Source organism: Magallana gigas, chromosome 3 (genome assembly GCF_963853765.1).
Source record: "Magallana gigas chromosome 3, xbMagGiga1.1, whole genome shotgun sequence".
Classification (NCBI taxonomy): Eukaryota; Metazoa; Mollusca; class Bivalvia; order Ostreida; family Ostreidae; genus Magallana; species Magallana gigas.
In genome coordinates this window covers 14892240-14912629 of record NC_088855.1, presented here as the reverse complement: position 1 = coordinate 14912629, position 20390 = coordinate 14892240, and the positions used below count along the sequence as shown (strand labels likewise).

The following is a 20390-nucleotide window of genomic DNA, read 5'->3' as shown; positions in this document are numbered from 1 at the left end:
AGCCATATAGTCGTCCTCTTATAGTTTAATTTCACAGCATTGCAAATTTCACGTTAAATGTATGTTATCAAACATATTTTCCATCTGCCTCATTACAGTTTGACATTATTATTGACACAACAAAGGGCAGACAGTTAAGTAAAATTATTCTGTTTATTTTAGGTACTTTTTTTTACCATAAAAAGACAATTGCAATAAGCTGACAGACACAATGCATTCACATGATTTAACACTAGAACATAACACAATTGTCAATTTATCAAAACAAAGACAAAAAAAATGTATATGATCCGATCAACAAAAATGATAAGATTAAATCACATCGCAAAAATATATCTTTATTTACAAACTTAAATATCCGATAACTCTAAATTATCCGGATTTATTTATTCGTACAATAAATCTACCTTTTACATTGACAAATTTCATAAGTCTTCTAGTGTTAATGTTATGATGAGTAATTTAACAAAATGCATGGCTTGGTGGGTCCACGGATATCTATTCATATTGGTAAAGGAAATCGAGCCAACCTTCTTTTTTTTTTAAATTGATCTCAAAGAGTATATTTATTCCATAATATCCATTGTGGTTGAATTTGCAATAACTTTGTAAAATGCACGGATATAATCAATAAATTTCTTTTTATTTCATTTATAAAGTTTGAAGAAGAAATAACATTTATATGATGAAAAAAATTATGATGAAGGTCGGAAAACCTTCCAATGTTTATATCTTAAATAACCTATTTTATCTTAATACATAAACAGGGATTGAGAAATTATTCATTAAATCGATTCTCATACATGAAGACTGATAGATGACTTGATAAAATGTAATAAACAAAACACACAGATACACTGGTACACCGATGTTCGAATACACGAAAATCATATCTGACCTTTGTTTTCGTCATTTCTTTAGCAAGATTTTGTAAGTGCAATTCCATAATCCACGAGAAGTAGATTTCTATACAAAACATATTTGTAATTCTTATTTGCCACTTTTTTAATTTATCAACAACAAAAAATTAATTTAATTAAAAATAAAATCCCATACACATAACATTTAAGTCCTTTCTCTACATTAACAAGTCGTGTTGTTGAGCCAGTCCTTTTCTTCAAATAACACCGTACACGTGTATCTATATGTACATATACGAGAACATTTACAACGTTGAAGCACTTGAATAAGAATTATTACGAAATTAAGCATATTCAGCAATGGTCTTGATCGAACGATATATGTAATGTAATCATACAACGTCAAGATATTCATTGTTGCTATTTGACTGATTATTATTCTCAACTTCGTTTAGAACATCTAAAGGTGTGTAGGTAGAACTTGTCACATGTTGCTTGTTGGTGGCTTCACACATACAGTCGGCCTGATGGATCTCAATACTTGTTTTCTTTTTTTCATCTTTTGAATAACACATAAAACTCAGTTTCTCCTCTCTGTCTATTAATCTTATTTTGATTGTATTTCTGCCCTCAGTCCTGAAATAAAAGTTAATTCCATGTATGAAGTGTAATATTTGTAATGTCTGTATGTGTATTTACCATTAATCTACAATTAAAACATCTTTGTATAAACTACATGAATTTCATATATCCTATTTTACCATGTATGAAAGCTAGAAGCGATGATTTATTTTATTCAATTTATTCCAATAATGTCTGCTCGTTAAACGACTAAGATTATTCAATTCAAAAAGAAAACATTACCTCTTTTTGTACCAAGAGAATGAAGCAAAGACTAGCAAAATGATGATGAAAAACGTCTGTATCCAACTTAAAACATCGTCGTGCACATGTACTTGGTCGTTTCTTGTTGATTCTATATACATGTTTGGTTTTGCCGGTGTGGAAAACGAAGTCCAACTCGTCTTTTCAATTTGAAATTGTCTTCTAAGAGTCTCATAAGTTGACAATGATATTTGGTAACTGTCACAGTGTATTATTAGGTTTTCTGCATAAAATATGTTTTATCATTTTTTTATCCTGAGAGAGTGACATTGATTAAAATAACGAATTATTTAATTTGAAATATTGTATTTTGTACGATACAGTCGTCTTTATGCAGGCAAAGTAGGTTTAAAGGGGCACTATCACGATTTTGGTCAAATTCTATTTTTCTGTTTTTATTACTTTTTATGCTTTAGGAATGCATTTCTAATGATCAAATAAAATTTGAGAGTCAGTCGTAGAGTTATAAGCAAAATACAGAGCTCTCAATTCTTGATCATGTAAACAAGGTTTGTGCCCCTTCTTTTTTTACATAGGTCAAATAATACCAGTAAAAAAACTTTTTCTGCTGATTTGTCTATCCTCTTATTGATATTAAGCATAAAGAAACAGTTTCTAACGTTTAAAATATTCATTTTAAGTCTAAAACTGAATATTACTTAACATTCAAAATGAAAACAAAAGCTTTGTTTATATAGCAAAATGTACTTGGTCATTTGTTCAATCATAATCTTAGTCTTTCTGGGTTTTTTAAATTTTCAGAAGGTAATATCATCCGAAAAAAAGTTACCTTTACTTAAAACTTTCATCAGAGACAAGCCTTTGTTTGACCCCTCTTTTATTTCTATTGTCAGGTTTTCTGCTTGAACAGAAATATCTACACCGTATAAACCAACGTCAGTGTTTTGATGCTCTTGAAAAAGAAATCAAAGTTTCAATTACTTCCTTATCATAATTCACTTGATCAATATACAAATGGCACTAAAGGTTAACCAATTAGTGGTCCAAAATACATAAAGTAATTTTGTAAAACTCAAATAAACTTCCGACTTTTCATCAAATTGTCTGCTTGAACAGATATATCAAGGTCGTATATGTCGGGTAAACTAACGCTTCTCACTTGATGCTCTTAATGGAAGCTTTCAAATACTTCTTAACTACAATTAACTTTAGAAAAATTAAGGTGTTGTTCTTATATAAAAAAAAATCATTTATATACCGAACACGTTGCTAGCATTGGAATGAATCAGTAGTTTTACAGATATTGCCTGTAATATCTCAACACGTGATACAAATCCAGTTATGTTACAGGAGCATCCTGTGCCCGAAGCCTTCAAGTACACGGGCTGATCAGAATGGCTGCTACATGTATTATCTTCTGTCGAACACATGTCTATGATCTGAAAATCTATAAAATCGCACAAAAATATAAAAACAACAAAACCATCAACTCTCTGAATTTACCGTACATCAAAACTTAACATGTTAACATACCTTGAATACATTTATATTCGATGCTTTGTCGAAACGGCGCTCTCTGTATTTCTGGTCGTATTGAGGCATTACAATACTTCTTTAGAGCCATTTCAGAATCCACAAAATATTCCTTGGTCAGAGTACATTCATTTTGTCCATTGCATGTGTTAACGGCTGATTCAAAAATGTCGTAGTTCTTTCGATTTATGGTGTTGTTAATGGGTAGTTCAACGCCACAGTTTAGGGAATGACTGGCGCTACACCCAAGGGCAGGGAAGACCAGTGTGTTAAACGCATTCTCAATCACATGCTTCCGGATATAAATTATGTGATTGGCAGGACAGCGGATGTTGTAATCACTCCAATCTGCCGTTCCCTTACATGGAGAATTGACCAATACACCTTTTTTAAAGAAACAAATCACTTACTATACGATACATATATTTAATACAAAGTAAAGCTCATACTTGATTTACAATTCATTACATTATATTTACATCATCAGAGTATTTTCTCCTCTAATTCTAAATGGTGGAGTGACTAAGATGGGAAAAATCACTTTTTTCGACCTTAATGGGCCAGCATACCTCACGGCTAAATGCTATTTTTTCTTAAAGATATCAACCTGTTCGACTTGTTTATCCGATTGTAGTTTTCTCAAATCAAATGTTTATATATATATATCACAATTAATGCAAACAAACTAAATATTTCAACGGTTTTTTATGTTAACATCGCTATCAAACATTCTTGTTCTTTATTATTTGATAATCCATTACAATTATTATACTTTTTTTATATAATATTTATTGTTGTCTATTCTTTCGATGCAAATTGATGATTTTAATATTTGTCTTATAAGTAAAACAAACCATGGATCAAATCAAAGTCTTTCCTGAACTGTTTAACACAAGAAGAGTTGTTAAACGTTAACGTTAGGTGAAACCATATTTTATTGCAAGGAGTTAAAAGATTGTATCCACCGATAATGAGGCAACCACACTGATGACTACTTTATAAGAGGTGATAAAATTATAATCAGTAATATACATTGATTCTTAATTTCTAACCTATTTATAACTTGGTCAAAACCTCCAGCAACCTAAAGAAAATCACAAATTGCACGAAATATTCATGATGATGTCATACTAAAGTTCCTTTATAAAACAACTTGGCTATTTCTTTTTTCTAACATACTTATAACATAAATTAAAATCAAAACTTCAATTGATTAATGTGTTAACAGAAAGGTATTAATAAAGAGCAATAAAATGCTTTCTTATATGATTCATGCAGTTATTAAGGTTGCGATAATTGCTGAGAAAAATTGCATTTTTCTGCAATATCGCTACCTTCATATCCCATATAAATCACCAAAAAGCATTTTACTTTTTAAATAACTGCTTTTTGTTCAACATTAGGAATTATGACTATTCAATTACTGTACCTTTTTAAATGTAAAATATCTGCATAAGAAAAACAATAGAATGCAGTTGAAAACCTTTGGTAATGGTCAAAATAAATAAATGCTTGTTTCTTTTTTTTCACATTACCCATTGCTTCGGAAATAAGCTCCATGACCATTATGTATATTATAAAGCATCCTGGCATCCTATATATTGCTGGCATTTGCAAGCTAAAATAACAAAAAAACATGAAATATTTATGAAAAAATGTAAATGCGACCGGCGGGTGTACGTGTTTGTTGGTTTTACATGAATCAATTATTTGAAAAAATAACATTTTGATTTAATTTATAACCTCAAAATATTAAAACCTTAACGATCAATTGCAAAAATTAAAAAAAAAATGTATTTTATATCAAGTCAAGTAAATAAAAAAAATATTCAGAAAAAAGCAATCGTTCACATCTCATAGTTCTTATTTCATAGGATATAAATAAATTTATAAGTTTAAAAATATATTTGTCAATGTTTTTGCTATTACGTATAATATAACACAATGTTTAGTTTGCTTACCTCAACAAGGAGGTTAAATGATAGATATAAAAATATCCGGAAAAATCAATCCGCAATTTATGTTATTTCCTTGGATATCAATTACATACTGTTTTGTAAAAGCGCAATCGTTTTTAATAGGAAATACTACGAGAGCCCATTTCATACCTATCATGATATTTTAAAATTGAACAAACAAATTATCATATACGTTAAAACATACTTTAGCGATAAGGGATTGCAAATTATAGCGTTGGAAAAAGCCATAATACAATTTGCGTTTTAAGTACGAAAAATTTACAAAAATTTACGTTAAAAAGTGGCTATTTACAACACTAAAAAATTTCTAGAAGAATGGAATCCCCAGATTATTTCACAAGTCTTGCGAAATCCATTAGTTGTCACTATGAAATACATGTTTCCCAATATATCCTGAACATATTCTGAATATACAGTTATATCAATATAATATCCCCTTTACTGATTTTTTTATCTATTATGATTTCCTGTCACCATTTTTAATAAATGACAATTTCTTTCCTGTAATCAATCTTGGTCTTTGTGTGACTTTTTGGATATATGAAATTAGGAGTAGAAATTAAAATATAACCACACCAGTGCAAAAACGTGAGCGTCAGTGAACTTGTTAATTAATTAAACTAGAGACCATAAATAATCGTATTAGAGGACCAAAAACAATTTGGTCTAATGTATAAACGACATTGACGGTCTGTAGTCAATATACTGTGATTCGACATGGATTGCAGACGTACTTGAAAAACCTTGGCATTACTTCAAAGTGTTCATCGAAAGGATCTTCAACCACCTCTAAAACTGGCAGCCCTTGTAAAACTGTACAGCTGGTTTTGACCTTCTAGACACCAGGAACTCTTGTGATAAATTGTTTGGTGATATTATGCTTCACTTTGGTTGAAGAAGGAGAAAACATATAAATTGCTTCATATCTTCTGAATTTTTTTTGTAAAACCTATGCCGATGTCCAAAATATATATATTTAAAAGTATTTTTCTTAAAAAATTGGTTGAATGGGTTGACATAATTATATCAGCAATAGACACAATTTAGCTTTAATAGTAAATATACAATATTACATATTTATACCTACTTATATAGTTAAAACTTTTGTACAAAATGATTACCGTGTTTGTTGTCTATTTCTTGATGAAAGGAAATGTGCCCTGAAACTATTCCTCAGTACCAAGACTTTTCCATTGTTAATGACCTATTCAAGATCTAGTGAAAAAGAACATCAAAAGTTAAAAGGGTGTACTGTTTTTAATCGACATGAGCGCAATTCGTAACCGTCACACATAGACAAACACGGTGTTTAAAAAACAAGTTCGTTGTTTTTCAATGGGTTTAGAATTAAAACATTTCAGCAAAATGCAGCCTACACTATTCAAACAACTGTTGTGTTTAGAGGATACGTATCATACTGGAATTCATGCGCGGATCTAGAGGGGGTCGAGCGTGTCAGGACCCGCTGGAAAATTCATACCTTTCAATTACTATATTAAAATGACCAAAACTGGGCCCCGACTCCCTGGCAAACACAATCCCTTTGACCCACTTCCCCCGAATTTTTGTTTTTATCTGCATTTGCAATTTATTATTTTTTTTCCAGGAATAATACTTTTCATTATACAATGTATATCAAGATAAAGATAACTTCTTCATTTTGTTAACATATGTCAATAAATAAATCAACTATACATATTTAACACTCCATAATTTGAAATTGTACAATATTTCATTTTTTGAAAACCTTTTTATATATTATCATTAGGGATACATGTACACGTGCTCGTCCTCGATGATAAATATCCTTGCATGTGTATTCCATATAAAAAATAACCAACCTTTAACATCACAATATCGATATGATTTTCAAGAGAGTTTACTTAATTGTGCTTGGGAGCATGGTGTCGCATTAAGTAATGAATATCAGGTTTAGGAAACCTATTCACATAGTGTGGTTATATAAAGGTTGTTTCAAAATTAAACATGTATTTATTTCTCTTGAGAAATTACAATTAAGGAATGTAATAAATTGTGGATTTTATGACGAAATATTTAATCCTCATGATTAAATTCACTATAGGAAATTTAGTGGTATTTTAGTGTACTGTAACAGTTTGTATACGATATGATATTTTAAACGCCTAGGTGTATGGTCACAATTTTGGTCAATTTTTTTCCGATTTAAATGTTTACAATGCTTTAGAAAGTTTAAAAGGCAACCAAAAATTTGAGTGTCATTCGTTGAGTTATAAGCGAGTTACAGAGTTTACAATTCTTTCCTATGTAAACAAAGCTTTGTAATGTTGAAGTGAAAATTCCAGTTTCAGACCCAAAATGAATTTGTTATACGTTAGAAACTGTTTATTTATGCTTAAAATTAATAAGAAGATAGACAAATCAGCTTGAAATAGATTTTTACTGGTATATTGAACATATGTAAACAAAAACAGGGCACGAGTCTTGTTTGCATGACAAAGACTTGTGAGCCTGGTATCTTGCTCATAACTCTGCGACTGATTCTCAATTTCACCTGGTCACTAGAAATGCTTTCTTTAAGCATTATAAGTAATAAAAATAGAAGAAGAAAAAATTGAATTTGACCAAAGTCGTGACCATATATTAAATATGATATTTATGTGAATAAAAAGTAGTTTGTATTATTTTGCTGGTTTTTTACACCACTGTTAAATAGTATGAAACGTTGTTTGATTAATTACTGGATGGTATCACAGTTCATTCCGGATATAATTGTTAATATGTAACGGAGTAAAGTATAATTTTGACTATCAACTGCAAAGATGGACGTACATGTATCAGTTTGAGTCCTTTGTGCTCTGGTGAACAAAATCATAGGTAGATTATTTAAATTTATGTATATTATCTTATACTGTCTTAATGTTGAGCTAAAAACATTTCATAATACATGTAACTTAAAGTGCATGTTACTTAATTCCATTTTAAAATGACTGATTTGTATTTGAATTCAGGTGTACTGATGAACTCTCCATGTCAGAAAACGTCGGATTGGAGTAACTACCACATCAGCTGTCCCACCAATCACACGATTTATATCGCAAAGCATGTTATTGAGGATATTTTACCAAGTTGAACTTCCCTGCCTTCGTTTGTAGCGTCCGTTATGCTGTTTACTTTAGTGTCGAACTACCAACTAAAAACAAAATCAGTCATAAAAACTACCACATTTTGGAATCAACCGATAATTATAACACATGCAATGGTAAACATGAGTGTACTCTGCCCAAACAATATTTTTAGGAAGCTGAAACGGCTTTGGAGAAGTTTTGTAATGCCTCACTACGACCCTAATTACAGGAATCAATTCGACAGAGCATGAACTGTGAATGCATTCAAGGTATGTATTTATGCTGAATTTTAATGTACGGTACATGTATTGCCCATGATTTGGTTTCTACGTAGTGTTTATATTGTTCTGCGATGTTGTAGATTCTCGGATCATGGAAATTTGTTTGACGGAAAACAAGAGCAAATATTTTGATCAACCCTTGTATCTGAAGGCTTCGGATGCAGATTGTTCCTGTAACCTTACTGGAACAGTTATGCGTGTTGAGATATTGCAGACAATATCTGTCAAACTACTGATTCCAATGATAACATCATTTTTGGCATAAAATCTATTGAAATTGGGGAGTTTATTTAAAAAATAAAATTCGTTTTTCTTTATGATTAATTCTTCATTAGAAAACTTTCAGTGTCGTATTCTTTTGTAAGTACTTAAGTTGAAACTTGGAAATGATTTATCATTTTACTTTTTGACATGAGCAACAAGACACTAAATTTGTATCCAATTGATATTCCTGATCAAACAGACAATCTGATAATAAAATAACGGAATGGATCAAAGACAAGCTTGGCTATGATAAAAGTCTTCAGCTTTTAAATAATATGAAACAGTTTAATATACAACTATATGCAAGGAAATCATATACATCACGAAGAGCTTGATTAAAGATAGATAGATAGATAGATAGATAGATAGATAGATAGATAGATAGATAGATAGATAGATAGATAGATAGATAGATAGATAGATATAATTCAAGTCAATTTCATAAGGAAAAAACTTTTGGATCAAGCCATGAGCAAAACATTAAAAATAGTACTACAGAATTACCAAAGGATTATTCAAGTTTCAAAGGCCAAGATATAAAGGACACGTCATCATATTTTACAACAGAAAATGCAATTTTCCAGGTCAGCGTTATGCAAAATTCAACCACGCATCCCTTTATCAATAATTTGAGTAAAGCTACAGAAACAGGCCTCTGCGACCAGATTGGATTATCCAACATGGGTGTGTATGACTAAATCTTTATATTTTTAGTAACCCTGTCTGTGGTAATACTACGAATCAATTTTGTAATGTATTATCCAATGTTTTCTAACTTTGGACCAGGGCCTTACTTTTTTATTCTATGCCACTTTTCAAACAAACACCATATCAGGCTAATGATGCTTTCATAATAATATCACATATTAAAGCTTGGAAACACGTTTTTAATCTTGCTTAGAAGATTCATGTGATTCATATCGTCAGCAGTAAATATTTTGTATTATTTCTTTGATTAGCCTCTCATAATCGCATGTTGTTAAAGCGTGAAAACTTGATAGATTCATAGACCACCCGGCGCAAAACACTACATGGTAAATTGTTTTTAACCTGAGCTCCACTCGACTATTCTGTATACGTTTCTAGCAAATATACATCGCAAATGGCGTGCAATGTTAATTGTTACCATATTGCATGAAAATGCAATGTTGTCTACTAATTTTTTTTGTTTTGGTGTGTTGAACGTACACTATACGAATTCGCGAATATAAAAATTGTGTCTTAAAAACGGTTATTAAGTAGAATGTCTTAATAAAGATTTGTTGTATGTACTTGTTATCTAAGATGCAGTTTTCAAAACACCACATATGGCATAATCATGATCAGCTGTTGCTAAATGAGTTAATGACCTTTTTTTTTAATCTCAATTGCCATTTCTATTTTACAATTCATATTATTGCCTCAGCTTTTCAGTAACGATAAAAAAAATTCAAGGATTTATCTGTAGTTGTAGATGCTTTTTGTTTCCTACATATAAAGTACAGTACCTGCACTTCAGCATTGGTTCGGTAGTGTAAAGTAATAGTGCAAGTAAGAGAGAAAAGGTTAAGAAAGCATGATAAAACGGCGACTGATGCACATAGGTGATGGAAGCAATTACTGCCTTAAAGACCTATGAATTTTTTTATATTGGCAAGGTGTTAATCAAGGGAACTTGTGACGTAGTTTCTTAGTTTTATACTTGAATGATTGCGGTGTATCTAAAGAGGTCTGCTCTGCATATGAGCAAGTCGGAGAAAGTTTGTGTCTTGTACATAGTGAGTGGAGGTACATTTATGACGTCGCTGGTATGTCTAAGAGTCCATACTAGGTTACGTATGTCAACACTTACGTACAGATTTTGCTATAAGGAAGGTAAGTCTGGTGTTGTTTTAGTCTTGTAGATGCCTAGCAGAAACTTTGCAGTTCCGTATTTAATTTTCATAGCTCTAGTTTGTCAACATTGTTGACTGTTTGAGTATTTTAGACAGGTCAGACATTACGTAGTACTGGCCAAGGGGTGTACAGTAGCACTTATGCTTTGATTTAGTTGATAGACTTACTAGATCAGACTATTTTTTCTTTTTTGACATATCCATCTAAGGTCAGTGAACGGTATATTTGGCATGAATAGATAGATTGAAGTAATCTGTAAGTCCGTAATTAGATAATGCTTTTCAATCTTCTAACAGTAGATCCCCTTGTATGATGATAGAGTTTCTATCTGATTTGATCATCAGACGTGCAGAGTTTTCATCTGATTTGATCAAGCTATCTGATATGCGAAAAGTCTTGTTGGTGATTTAAACTCTTCAGCATCTTTTCTTGTCTATCTACTGCCTTGTTGGAAAATTTTCTGATGAGAGATTTGTCAATCGTTTTGAAATCCAAGAGTAAGGTTTACATATGCTGTGTTTTGAATGGGTAAATGCATTTCAATGTTTAAGGTGGCTCTATACACCACTTTTTGATGATGCAGTACGCAAAAAAGTAAATCTGGAAGCATGTATTTTCGGTACTGGCTAATTTGAACTGAGGCAAATTGTATGGGGACCGCTCTTTTGAAATATTTGCGAAATGAATAGATTTAATTTGATGATTGGAAAATTCATTATTAACATGTAGGGTGCTATGGGACACATTCATGTTGTGTCGTATTATTTCCAAAATTTTCTAAACGTATTTTTTTGTTAAATATTGTGAGAGAAAAATTCTAAACCAGTGAAACTATTTCAATTTTAATGTACTGAGTACTTCATTCCACATTAATATCGACAAATGTCCCATATATTAGGTGGCTTTGAATTTCTTTTAGTTTGGGATACATAAATCGTATAAAAGATAATTTTCCCTTATCTTAATTTGACTTGGTTTTGCATTAGGGCGAATATATTTACTATATATTTACTTTAATATAAGCCTATAATGAAAGGTGTATGTATTCATTCCAAAACAATATTTAGGGAATATTCTTCAACTCAGAAATTGAAAAGTCCCCAAGGTGTTTGGGCCATGGGACTTAGGAACGATAACTCTTACCTGAGGAACTTTAAAATCAAGTAAAAAAAAAAATTAAACTTGTGTTGATTTTTAATGTTTTCATTTTTTTTTATTTCACATTAGTTTAAACACATTTTATTATAACATCGAGCAGCTTTTTCAGATGATTTGTCAACAGAATAAGACAAAATGAAAAATTATATGCTTTCGGGAAATTCTAAAAGATTTGCAACAATTAAATTTTTTTTGAATGTTATGAAGTGTTATATTTTAATTTGTTAAAGTGTCTGAAAGAAATGTCAATCATTTGACAAAAAAAATTCTTTCAATTTGTTAGTAGTTAACTTTTTAAAAATTATTTTACAAGAAAACATTAAAAATTCTTTAAAAATACCTAGGGTATCACTATCATCATTTTATTTTTGATAAATACATGTTTTGTGGTCTTCTATTGAAAATTGCAATAAACTGTGAGTATATAGAGCCACCTTAAAGTTTTTGGCTGGTGTGTTTGAATTAAGAAGAACAGTGAATTATATTTTTTTTCAAGTGCAACAAGAGTATTTGTTGAAAGAATATTTTGCCTATCTGTCTCTCGTTTAACTAAAACAATTTGGACAGGAAGTTCTTTTTAAAGCATATAAAATATGAAATGTTACAATGAATATCGTCATAAATTGTCATCATTTCCGTCTTCCTTTTCCTAACCATGAAAAGTTGATAAACTTCACATATACACTTCATTATATTCACCTGTTTCCTCTCTGATTATCTCGCTGTATGTTTAGGTACCACTGAGTCCCATCAAGTGTTTGGAAAAGGTCATTTGCCATATGCTGCATGATATATAGTCCTTCTCACAGTTTTCTTGCATAACAAAGCATTATCACATGCCTTGTGTTTCATTAAACATTTCTTTTTGCCTTATAGAGTTCTTAGACAATAAATTGACATAGTTAAGAGTATGCAGTAATTTTATATTTACATGTTCAATGATTCTGCATATGCTAATCCTTTATTTTATCACAGTAGAAAAATTCAGAAGCCTGGCCTGCTGCAGTAAACAAAAAAAAAGAACAAAACCACATCAGAATACTCGAGAAACCACCAAAAATATGTCTTCTGTTTAATTAAACTAGGGAGTTCAAATATCAATTGCATTGCACTGAGAACTCTTTTCAGAAGTTAGAGATAAGATTTCAATAATATGATGATACTACCTAAAATTTTCTTGTCATGTTTTTTTTTATTCTAAACATGTATGATGGTTTACAAGTTATTCAGAATCCGATCCTCATAATTATATAGATATTGAAAGATGAGTTAATTTTAAAAAAAATGAAAACAAATATATACACGGATAGAGCGATGGTTGAATTAAAGTACCGTATATCCGGTAATTTCCGCGATGATCTAATTTTCAATTAAAATCATTATATATATATATATATATATATATATATATATATATATATATATATATATATATATATATATATATATATATATATTAAAAAAAAATTAAAATGCAAGAAATGAATGAGGCAAAATAAAAATGGTACAATTTCCCCATTTCCGAAAATTTTGTGACATGTGAAAAAAAACGGATGTGTGGTATGTTATATTTACATATGAACATTATTGATTTTTCTAAAGCAGTCTCTCGTATCAACTTGTCCCATCATCGAAATTGATCATTGTGTCATCAATGCAATCAAATAACTACAGTGTACAAACTCTCCAAAATATTAATTACAAAGAAAACACATAACAATAACATATCACACTGAACAGTCCTGCTGGTCTACAAACACAAATTCACTATATATTGTTTGAGCAGAAGATTAAATCTCAAAACTATGATGAATGTAAAATGATTAAATAACGTCAAGATAGTCATTATTGGTACTTGTATGAATATTACTCTCGACTTTGTTTACAATTTGTAGAGGTGTGTATGCAGAGGCCGTCGCATTGCGTTCATTGTTGCTGGCACACATACAGTCCGCTTGATGGATCTCAATACTCGTCTTCTTCTTCTCATTTTTAGCATGACAAACAAGAATCAGTTTCTCCTGTTTGTCTTTAATTCCTATTTCGACTGAACTATGACCTGCAATCCTATAATAAAGTACATGTATAAAATGAAATATTCATAACGCATGTATGTGCATTTACAACCTTTGATTAAAATATGTCTGTATAACTATATGAATATCAATATTTCTTAGTTTACAGCAGCGATAATTCTTTTTATTTCTAATAATGATAAGTGTTCTGTAGGCGACTTGAACCTTCAAATTTAAAGGAAATTACCTCTTTTTGTAGTAAATTAAAAAAGAAAAAACAAGAAGGAATATTATCAAAATGGTCTGTATCCAACTTAAAACACCACCGTGCGTAATTGTAACATCGGAACTTTCTACAAATAAAACCAAAATACTATGTAACTTGAATTGAGATTCAGTATAATATGTTCGAAGCACCAAGCAATTGCCTTATTTTTTTAAGAATCGCGGTCATTGAATCAAATGTCATAATTACCTGTTTTTTCTTTCTGCACAGATTTTTGATCGTTTGTGGTTGATTCAAAAAATATGTTTGTTTTTGACTGTGTGAATGATGTTTCAATTTGAAATGCTCTTCTAAGGGTTTTTACAGTTGACGATGATACTTGTAGATTATTGTTACAGCGGACGGTAAAACTACCTGTAAAATAAATATGTTATCATTTTTAAGCGGTAAGCGTATACGCTAAACGTTTTATGCCATGTAACCAAAACTATTAAGAAACTGGATGCTTAGTCAAAGCGCTACCTATGCTGAAATAAAGAATTAAGGGTACCGAGACCTGGACCAATTACTACATGTGTATATAACACATTTTTTGGCCAAGAATAACAAAGTCTCTAAATATAATGATTCTTCTTTCTAAACGGCATGGGCACAATTTTAGTCAACGATTACTTTTCAAGTTTGATGTTTACAGTGCTTCAGTAAAGCATCATCCAAGATTTTAGAGCCAGTAATCGGTAATAATGTGAGAGAGAGAGAGAGAGAGAGAGAGAGAGAGAGAGAGAGTTAACAATTCTTCAAAAGCCCAGGTCATGCTTCTGTTTACATTTTGCATGTTAAAGTGAAAATACAATTGTTGACTTAACATGAATGTGCCAAACACTAAGAACTGTTTGTCTATGCTTAAAAAGAACAAGAATATATAAAATTCGGGTTGAAAGGAATTTTAACTGGTATCTTGAACCAATGTAAACAAAAACAGGGCACAAGTCTTGTTTATATTACAAAGAATTAAGAGTTCTGTATTTCGCTTATAACTCTACGTCTGATAAACAAATTTTTATTGATCATTAGAAATGCTTTGATAATGCATTTCAAACAATAACAATAGAAAAAATATAATTCGACCGAAATCGTGAGGATACCCCTCTAAAGGGACACAATTCGACATCAAAATATAATTTTTTTATGTAACGTGCATTTTAAATGAAAGACTAAAATGCAAATGTTAGACGTCGATTTACAAACGAAATGCGGATGTAACATCCTTTGATTGAACTTATACCAACGAAACACATATGTAAACAACAACAAGACTCGAGATTTGCTTACAAAACAAAGAATTATGAACCCTGTATCTTGCTTGTTACGCAATATTTGACTTTCAAAAGCATTGATAAAGCATTAAAATTACCCACATTAACTTTTATGAACATTAGAAAACGAAAAATAAATTTTAAATTTTAAGCTCATAATGTGTTTCAGTTTCTTCAGTGAAGCAAGTATTTACTTAGGTTTGACTTAGAGTTAAACAAATGACAATACATGTAATGAACTGTATAATTGGTTTCAATATTATGAAAATACTGGAGTACTTTTTCCAAAAAAATTGACAACAAGCTTAATAACCGGTTTTAGCACTTTGGTGTTATATCCTTATATTGTGAGATGAGGTAAGGTATATATTTTCATTAGGATTGAAATAAATTGGTAAGAAAATGGCACTATCTGATTTAAAATATCGCATCATATACGTTTCATTTGCAAGCAAAGAATATTTAAAATTCATTTTGCAATAGATCAGTAATTAAGGTAAAAAATTTTTGGTTCATAAGTATTATTAATTTTTATATAAGTAATATTACTTTACGCGTTTTCAAAAGGTAAAATCATAGATGAAGTGAAAGAAAACTTCAAAATTTCAAATGGAAATATTTTGGTAATTTTTCTTTTACCAAAAATGACGATGTTGATCTGATGGGTAATTTTTTGGGCCAGAGCCTCCCTAGGTTCAGTGAATTATACAAACATGTCAATGTTTGAAATACAGAAAATTACTGCGAGATCAAAAGATAAAGAAATAATGTAAAAATAATCAACTATCGATAAAAGGAATCCCGTTAGTATCTAATTATATGACTAAACACAAGAAGTCAATATTCCAAATTCTACAGGAAAACTCGCCCATTTTAGGTAATCTATCTGGATATCTCGTTTTTTTTTGTTTGTCATTTTATTCATAAAATATCGCATGGTTGCAATTGGTGTATTTTTATGCTATATAGATAAGGATCCTGTGAACTGTAGATCTGAAGCTTGACTACTATATCCTATATTGTGCTTAGACCTTGAACTCAAAGTCCAATTTCGACATTAAATTGAAAAGCTCCCCGAGAGGAAATGTAATATATCTTTGATAGATAGTTTAAAGATATTTATACATTTGTTTTATTAAGATCGTATGTGATATTCATGGTTTCCTGATATATAATAAGCTTTGAAATTGTTTCAATTGTTAAAATTAATTCAGAACATCTACCTTTACTGACGATTTTCATCATAGCCAAGCTTGATTTTGATCCATTTTCTGTTGTTATTATCAGGTTGTCTGCTTGAACTGGAATGTCAACTCCGTATAAACTTACGTCCGTGTTTTGATGCGCTTAAAAATAAATAAATTCAATCACATAAATATGAGCCTGAATATTTTCTAAGAAATATTTTCCTAAAACTAAGCATGTTAATCAGTTCTGTTTCTCTCTGTCTGAAAATAGTTGTGATGGACGACCTGTGAGCTACAGTTCCGTACGTGTTAAAACGTTGCAATTTATAGGAAAAATTGCGCTAGTGTTGGACTGATTAATCTCACCCCTGCGAATGTTATATGACCCTTTCAGTTTCGCAGTAAAAATCGTGCCTCGTGTTTATAGTCTTTTTTAGAGAATCTAGGTTCTTGTATTCAAATGTAAATTCTAGAGGTTTATTGATTTTAAACCTTATCTTTATTAATTGATGGATAAAATGTGTTCTAGAAATAAATGTGACAATACAAAAAATTGTATTTTTTCTGCTGTTACGACAATTATCATGCGTAGTAGAGATCCCCCCTAAGATTTAATTTTCGATCCGCGCCTGACCTAGTAATAACATCAATAGTCAAACAGACTGTACTTTTTTATGCAGAATGTTCATTGAAAATGGCACGAAACACTAAGTTTTTATCCAAAACATTCACCCATTATTTTTTTTAAAAAACATGGTATTTCACACAACAAGCATCCAACATGGCTATGATTTTATTAAGCAACCCAATTTTTATATTATCAACCACTCTACACGTGGTGGTACAAGAACGATAACTCTGTTCTAAATATCATCGTTTAATATTTTTAAAAATGCTAGATAGTGAAATAAGACATACATCTTAAAAGATGTTGATGTTTTAACATAAATCAAAGTAGAATATGATATGAAAATCAACCAGTACTTACGTATTTTGAGAATATTATCCGAACATTTATACTTCCGCTCGAAATTTCAGAGGAACTGAACAAATCTCGGTGACGTCTCGTGAACTTTCATTCGAGCACCTCTGGATTTATTACATACTTAGCAATGATAAAGAAAACATTCCGAACACATTCGCAGGGGTGAATCTTGTTTCCATACATTCACACAAATTTTGTGTAAAAAATTATTACCACGAAATTTTTCAGGCAAATACAACTAACATCGTTTCTTTACTTTCCTCAGACTTTCTTTAATCATGCTAACCAATCTCGGAAAATGAAGTACATGTATGTTAAATTCACGTGCAGATCGTCATTTGATCATGTAAACAAACTACACTACTTCACCAGGGGCTGGTGATGGTAGTTCAAAAATATCAGAGGCAAGTAAAGTGACGATACCTATAGTAAAATCTGAATGTCTTTTTTGGAATCAAATATTTGTACAGAATTTTTGTGGAAATATGGTTAATCAGTCCAAACCAGCGCATTTTTTGTGCGCCGTAAATTGCAACTTTTTAACATGTACGTAACTGTAGCTCCCAGGTTGTCCATCTGAATTTTTTTCTGACCGGGAGGTACAGACCAGCAACTAATATTCTGTAAAATCCTTATATTACGCGAGTACTTAATTTCGCGATCACACTGGTTTGTATCAAATCGCGAGAATATAAAATCGCGAACGTGGAACTTTCCTTCTTATGTCTTTTAGTTTTCAACTCTCAGAAAATAATGGCGAGATTTTAAAAATCCGCGAAGGATGCTTCTCGCGATTTTATGCGAATATTAATTCCTGGCGTTTAATTAGGAATCTACAGTATACTGTCTACTATTCGTAGATTTTTCTTTTTACCAAAAATGTTGATATCATTAGATTGAATCAGAAGTTTGACAGACATTGTTTGTAATATCTCAACACGAGTAACAGATCCAGTAATGTTACAGGTACAGTCGGCGTCCAAAACCCTCAAATACACAGGTTGATTAAAATGCCTTATCTTATTTTCCGTCAAACACATGTCCATGATCTGAGAATCTACAAAATGGCACAATAGTATGAACACAACAGAAGAACTACTTCTTGGAATATACTAGTACATGTACCGTACATTAAAACTCATCATATTTAGTGTGCATACCTTGAACACATTCATAGTCAATACTCTGTCGAAAAGTTGCATTCTGTAACTCGGGTCGTTTTGAGGCATTACAAAACTTCTTCAGAGCCGCTTCAGCCTCCAGAAAATATTTTTTGGTCAGGGAACACTCCTTTCGTCCATTGCATGTATCAACAGCTGAGTCCAAAATGTGGTTGTTTTTAAGATTGATGTTGTTAGTTGGTAGTTCGACACCACAGTAAACAGCATCACTGGCGCTACACCCGAGGGATGGGAACATCAGTCTGTTAAAACCATCCTCAATCACGTGCCGTTTAATATAAATAGTTTGATTGGTGGGACAGAGGATGTGGTAGGTATTCCAATCAGACGTTTTTGTACATGGAGAGTTTACCAGTACACCTGAATTTAAACACATATCGTTCATTCAAAAATGAAATTAATTGATACGCACATTTCATTACTTTAGAATTGTTGTTAGTGTAAAATAAGGACAGTATGACCTTTAGGATAGTAAACAAAATGTAAATGATTTTCATATTATTCTGTTTATTAGAATGCAAGGGAAGCAAACCAAAACACGTTTCTCGATCTAACGATTAATGGTCAACATTATGCTTAACTCTGTTACAGATTACCCATTGTGTCTGGAATGAACTGTAATACCACACAGCAAAGGAACAAACGCCCTTTCAACATATTTAACATTGGTGTAAATAAACTGTAAAATAAAAAGAAAAATCACCCATTCATTTACATATACATTATGTCAATATATCATATGTTAATACATAAACCATAATAGTACACCAAAATAGCACTATACTTCCTTTGAATAAGTTTCATCATAAAGATTAGGTGTTTCATTTTAAGATAACAAACTTGGATGGATAACAGTCTTTAAATGTTAATTTTTTAAGATAATAATATGAAGACATGTATATTTTTAATAACTGTTGTATAGCATCACAGCTTACCTAAACCGGATTTTCATTACAAAGCGGCGCAACATGTTCCCAAGCTCAATTAAATCAATTTCCCTGGTAATCACATAAATATTGTAATGTTCAAGCTTGTTTATTTTTAATATGAAAACACAATCATTAATGACAAGTACATGTATCCTTTTTGAAAATATCATGAAAGGTTTGCAAGAAGTGCTATTTTGTGAAAGCATGATTTTATAAAACGAGAAAGTTTTTAAGTACAAATATATTCTAAAATTTATTTGAAAATTATCATAAGGAAATGAGGAAGTTGTCTTCTTTTGATGTATAAGTAAAATTCATCCCGATAGAAGAATAACTTGTCCCAGGCACGGATCCAGAAATGTTTTAGTTGGGTGGGTGGGGGGGGGGGGGGGGGGTAGAGGGGAGGGTTCTAAAGGATAATTGTGTTTCATATTGTGCTCGGTATTTTGATAAGATTGATTTTTTTTATTTCCAAGGGCAGGGCCGGGGGCAAGCCTAAACCCCTCTACGTCCGTGCATTGTTACAACGCACCTTTAAAAATTATGCACTCTCAAACTTTTGTTGAAAGTGCATAATTCTTGGACCAAGTCAATGCACTTTGAAAAAAAATATTTAGATACAATGATTCGTTATCAAAACACTGTTAA

At 31.1% G+C, this 20390-nt stretch overlaps 2 protein-coding genes across 2 annotated transcripts; both read right to left on the bottom strand.

Annotated features, from left to right (window-relative positions):
- Nucleotides 1-184: 184 nt before the first annotated feature.
- LOC117692840 (uncharacterized) lies at nt 185-4856 on the bottom strand. The gene is made up of 6 exons (XM_034482069.2): nt 4775-4856; nt 3240-3623; nt 2965-3153; nt 2536-2658; nt 1725-1968; nt 185-1496 (listed from the first exon to the last, which is right to left on the bottom strand). Exons 1-6 carry the CDS (start codon nt 4848-4850, stop codon nt 1253-1255), a joined length of 1260 nt encoding a protein of 419 aa, XP_034337960.2. The 5' UTR covers nt 4851-4856; the 3' UTR covers nt 185-1252.
- Nucleotides 4857-13384: 8528 nt separating this feature from the next.
- Nucleotides 13385-19488, bottom strand: LOC105336244 (uncharacterized). Its single transcript, XM_066077763.1, has 7 exons — nt 19410-19488; nt 18793-19173; nt 18507-18689; nt 16684-16806; nt 14394-14558; nt 14166-14271; nt 13385-13970 (listed from the first exon to the last, which is right to left on the bottom strand). Exons 1-7 carry the CDS (start codon nt 19477-19479, stop codon nt 13727-13729), a joined length of 1272 nt encoding a protein of 423 aa, XP_065933835.1. The 5' UTR covers nt 19480-19488; the 3' UTR covers nt 13385-13726.
- Nucleotides 19489-20390: the final 902 nt, after the last annotated feature.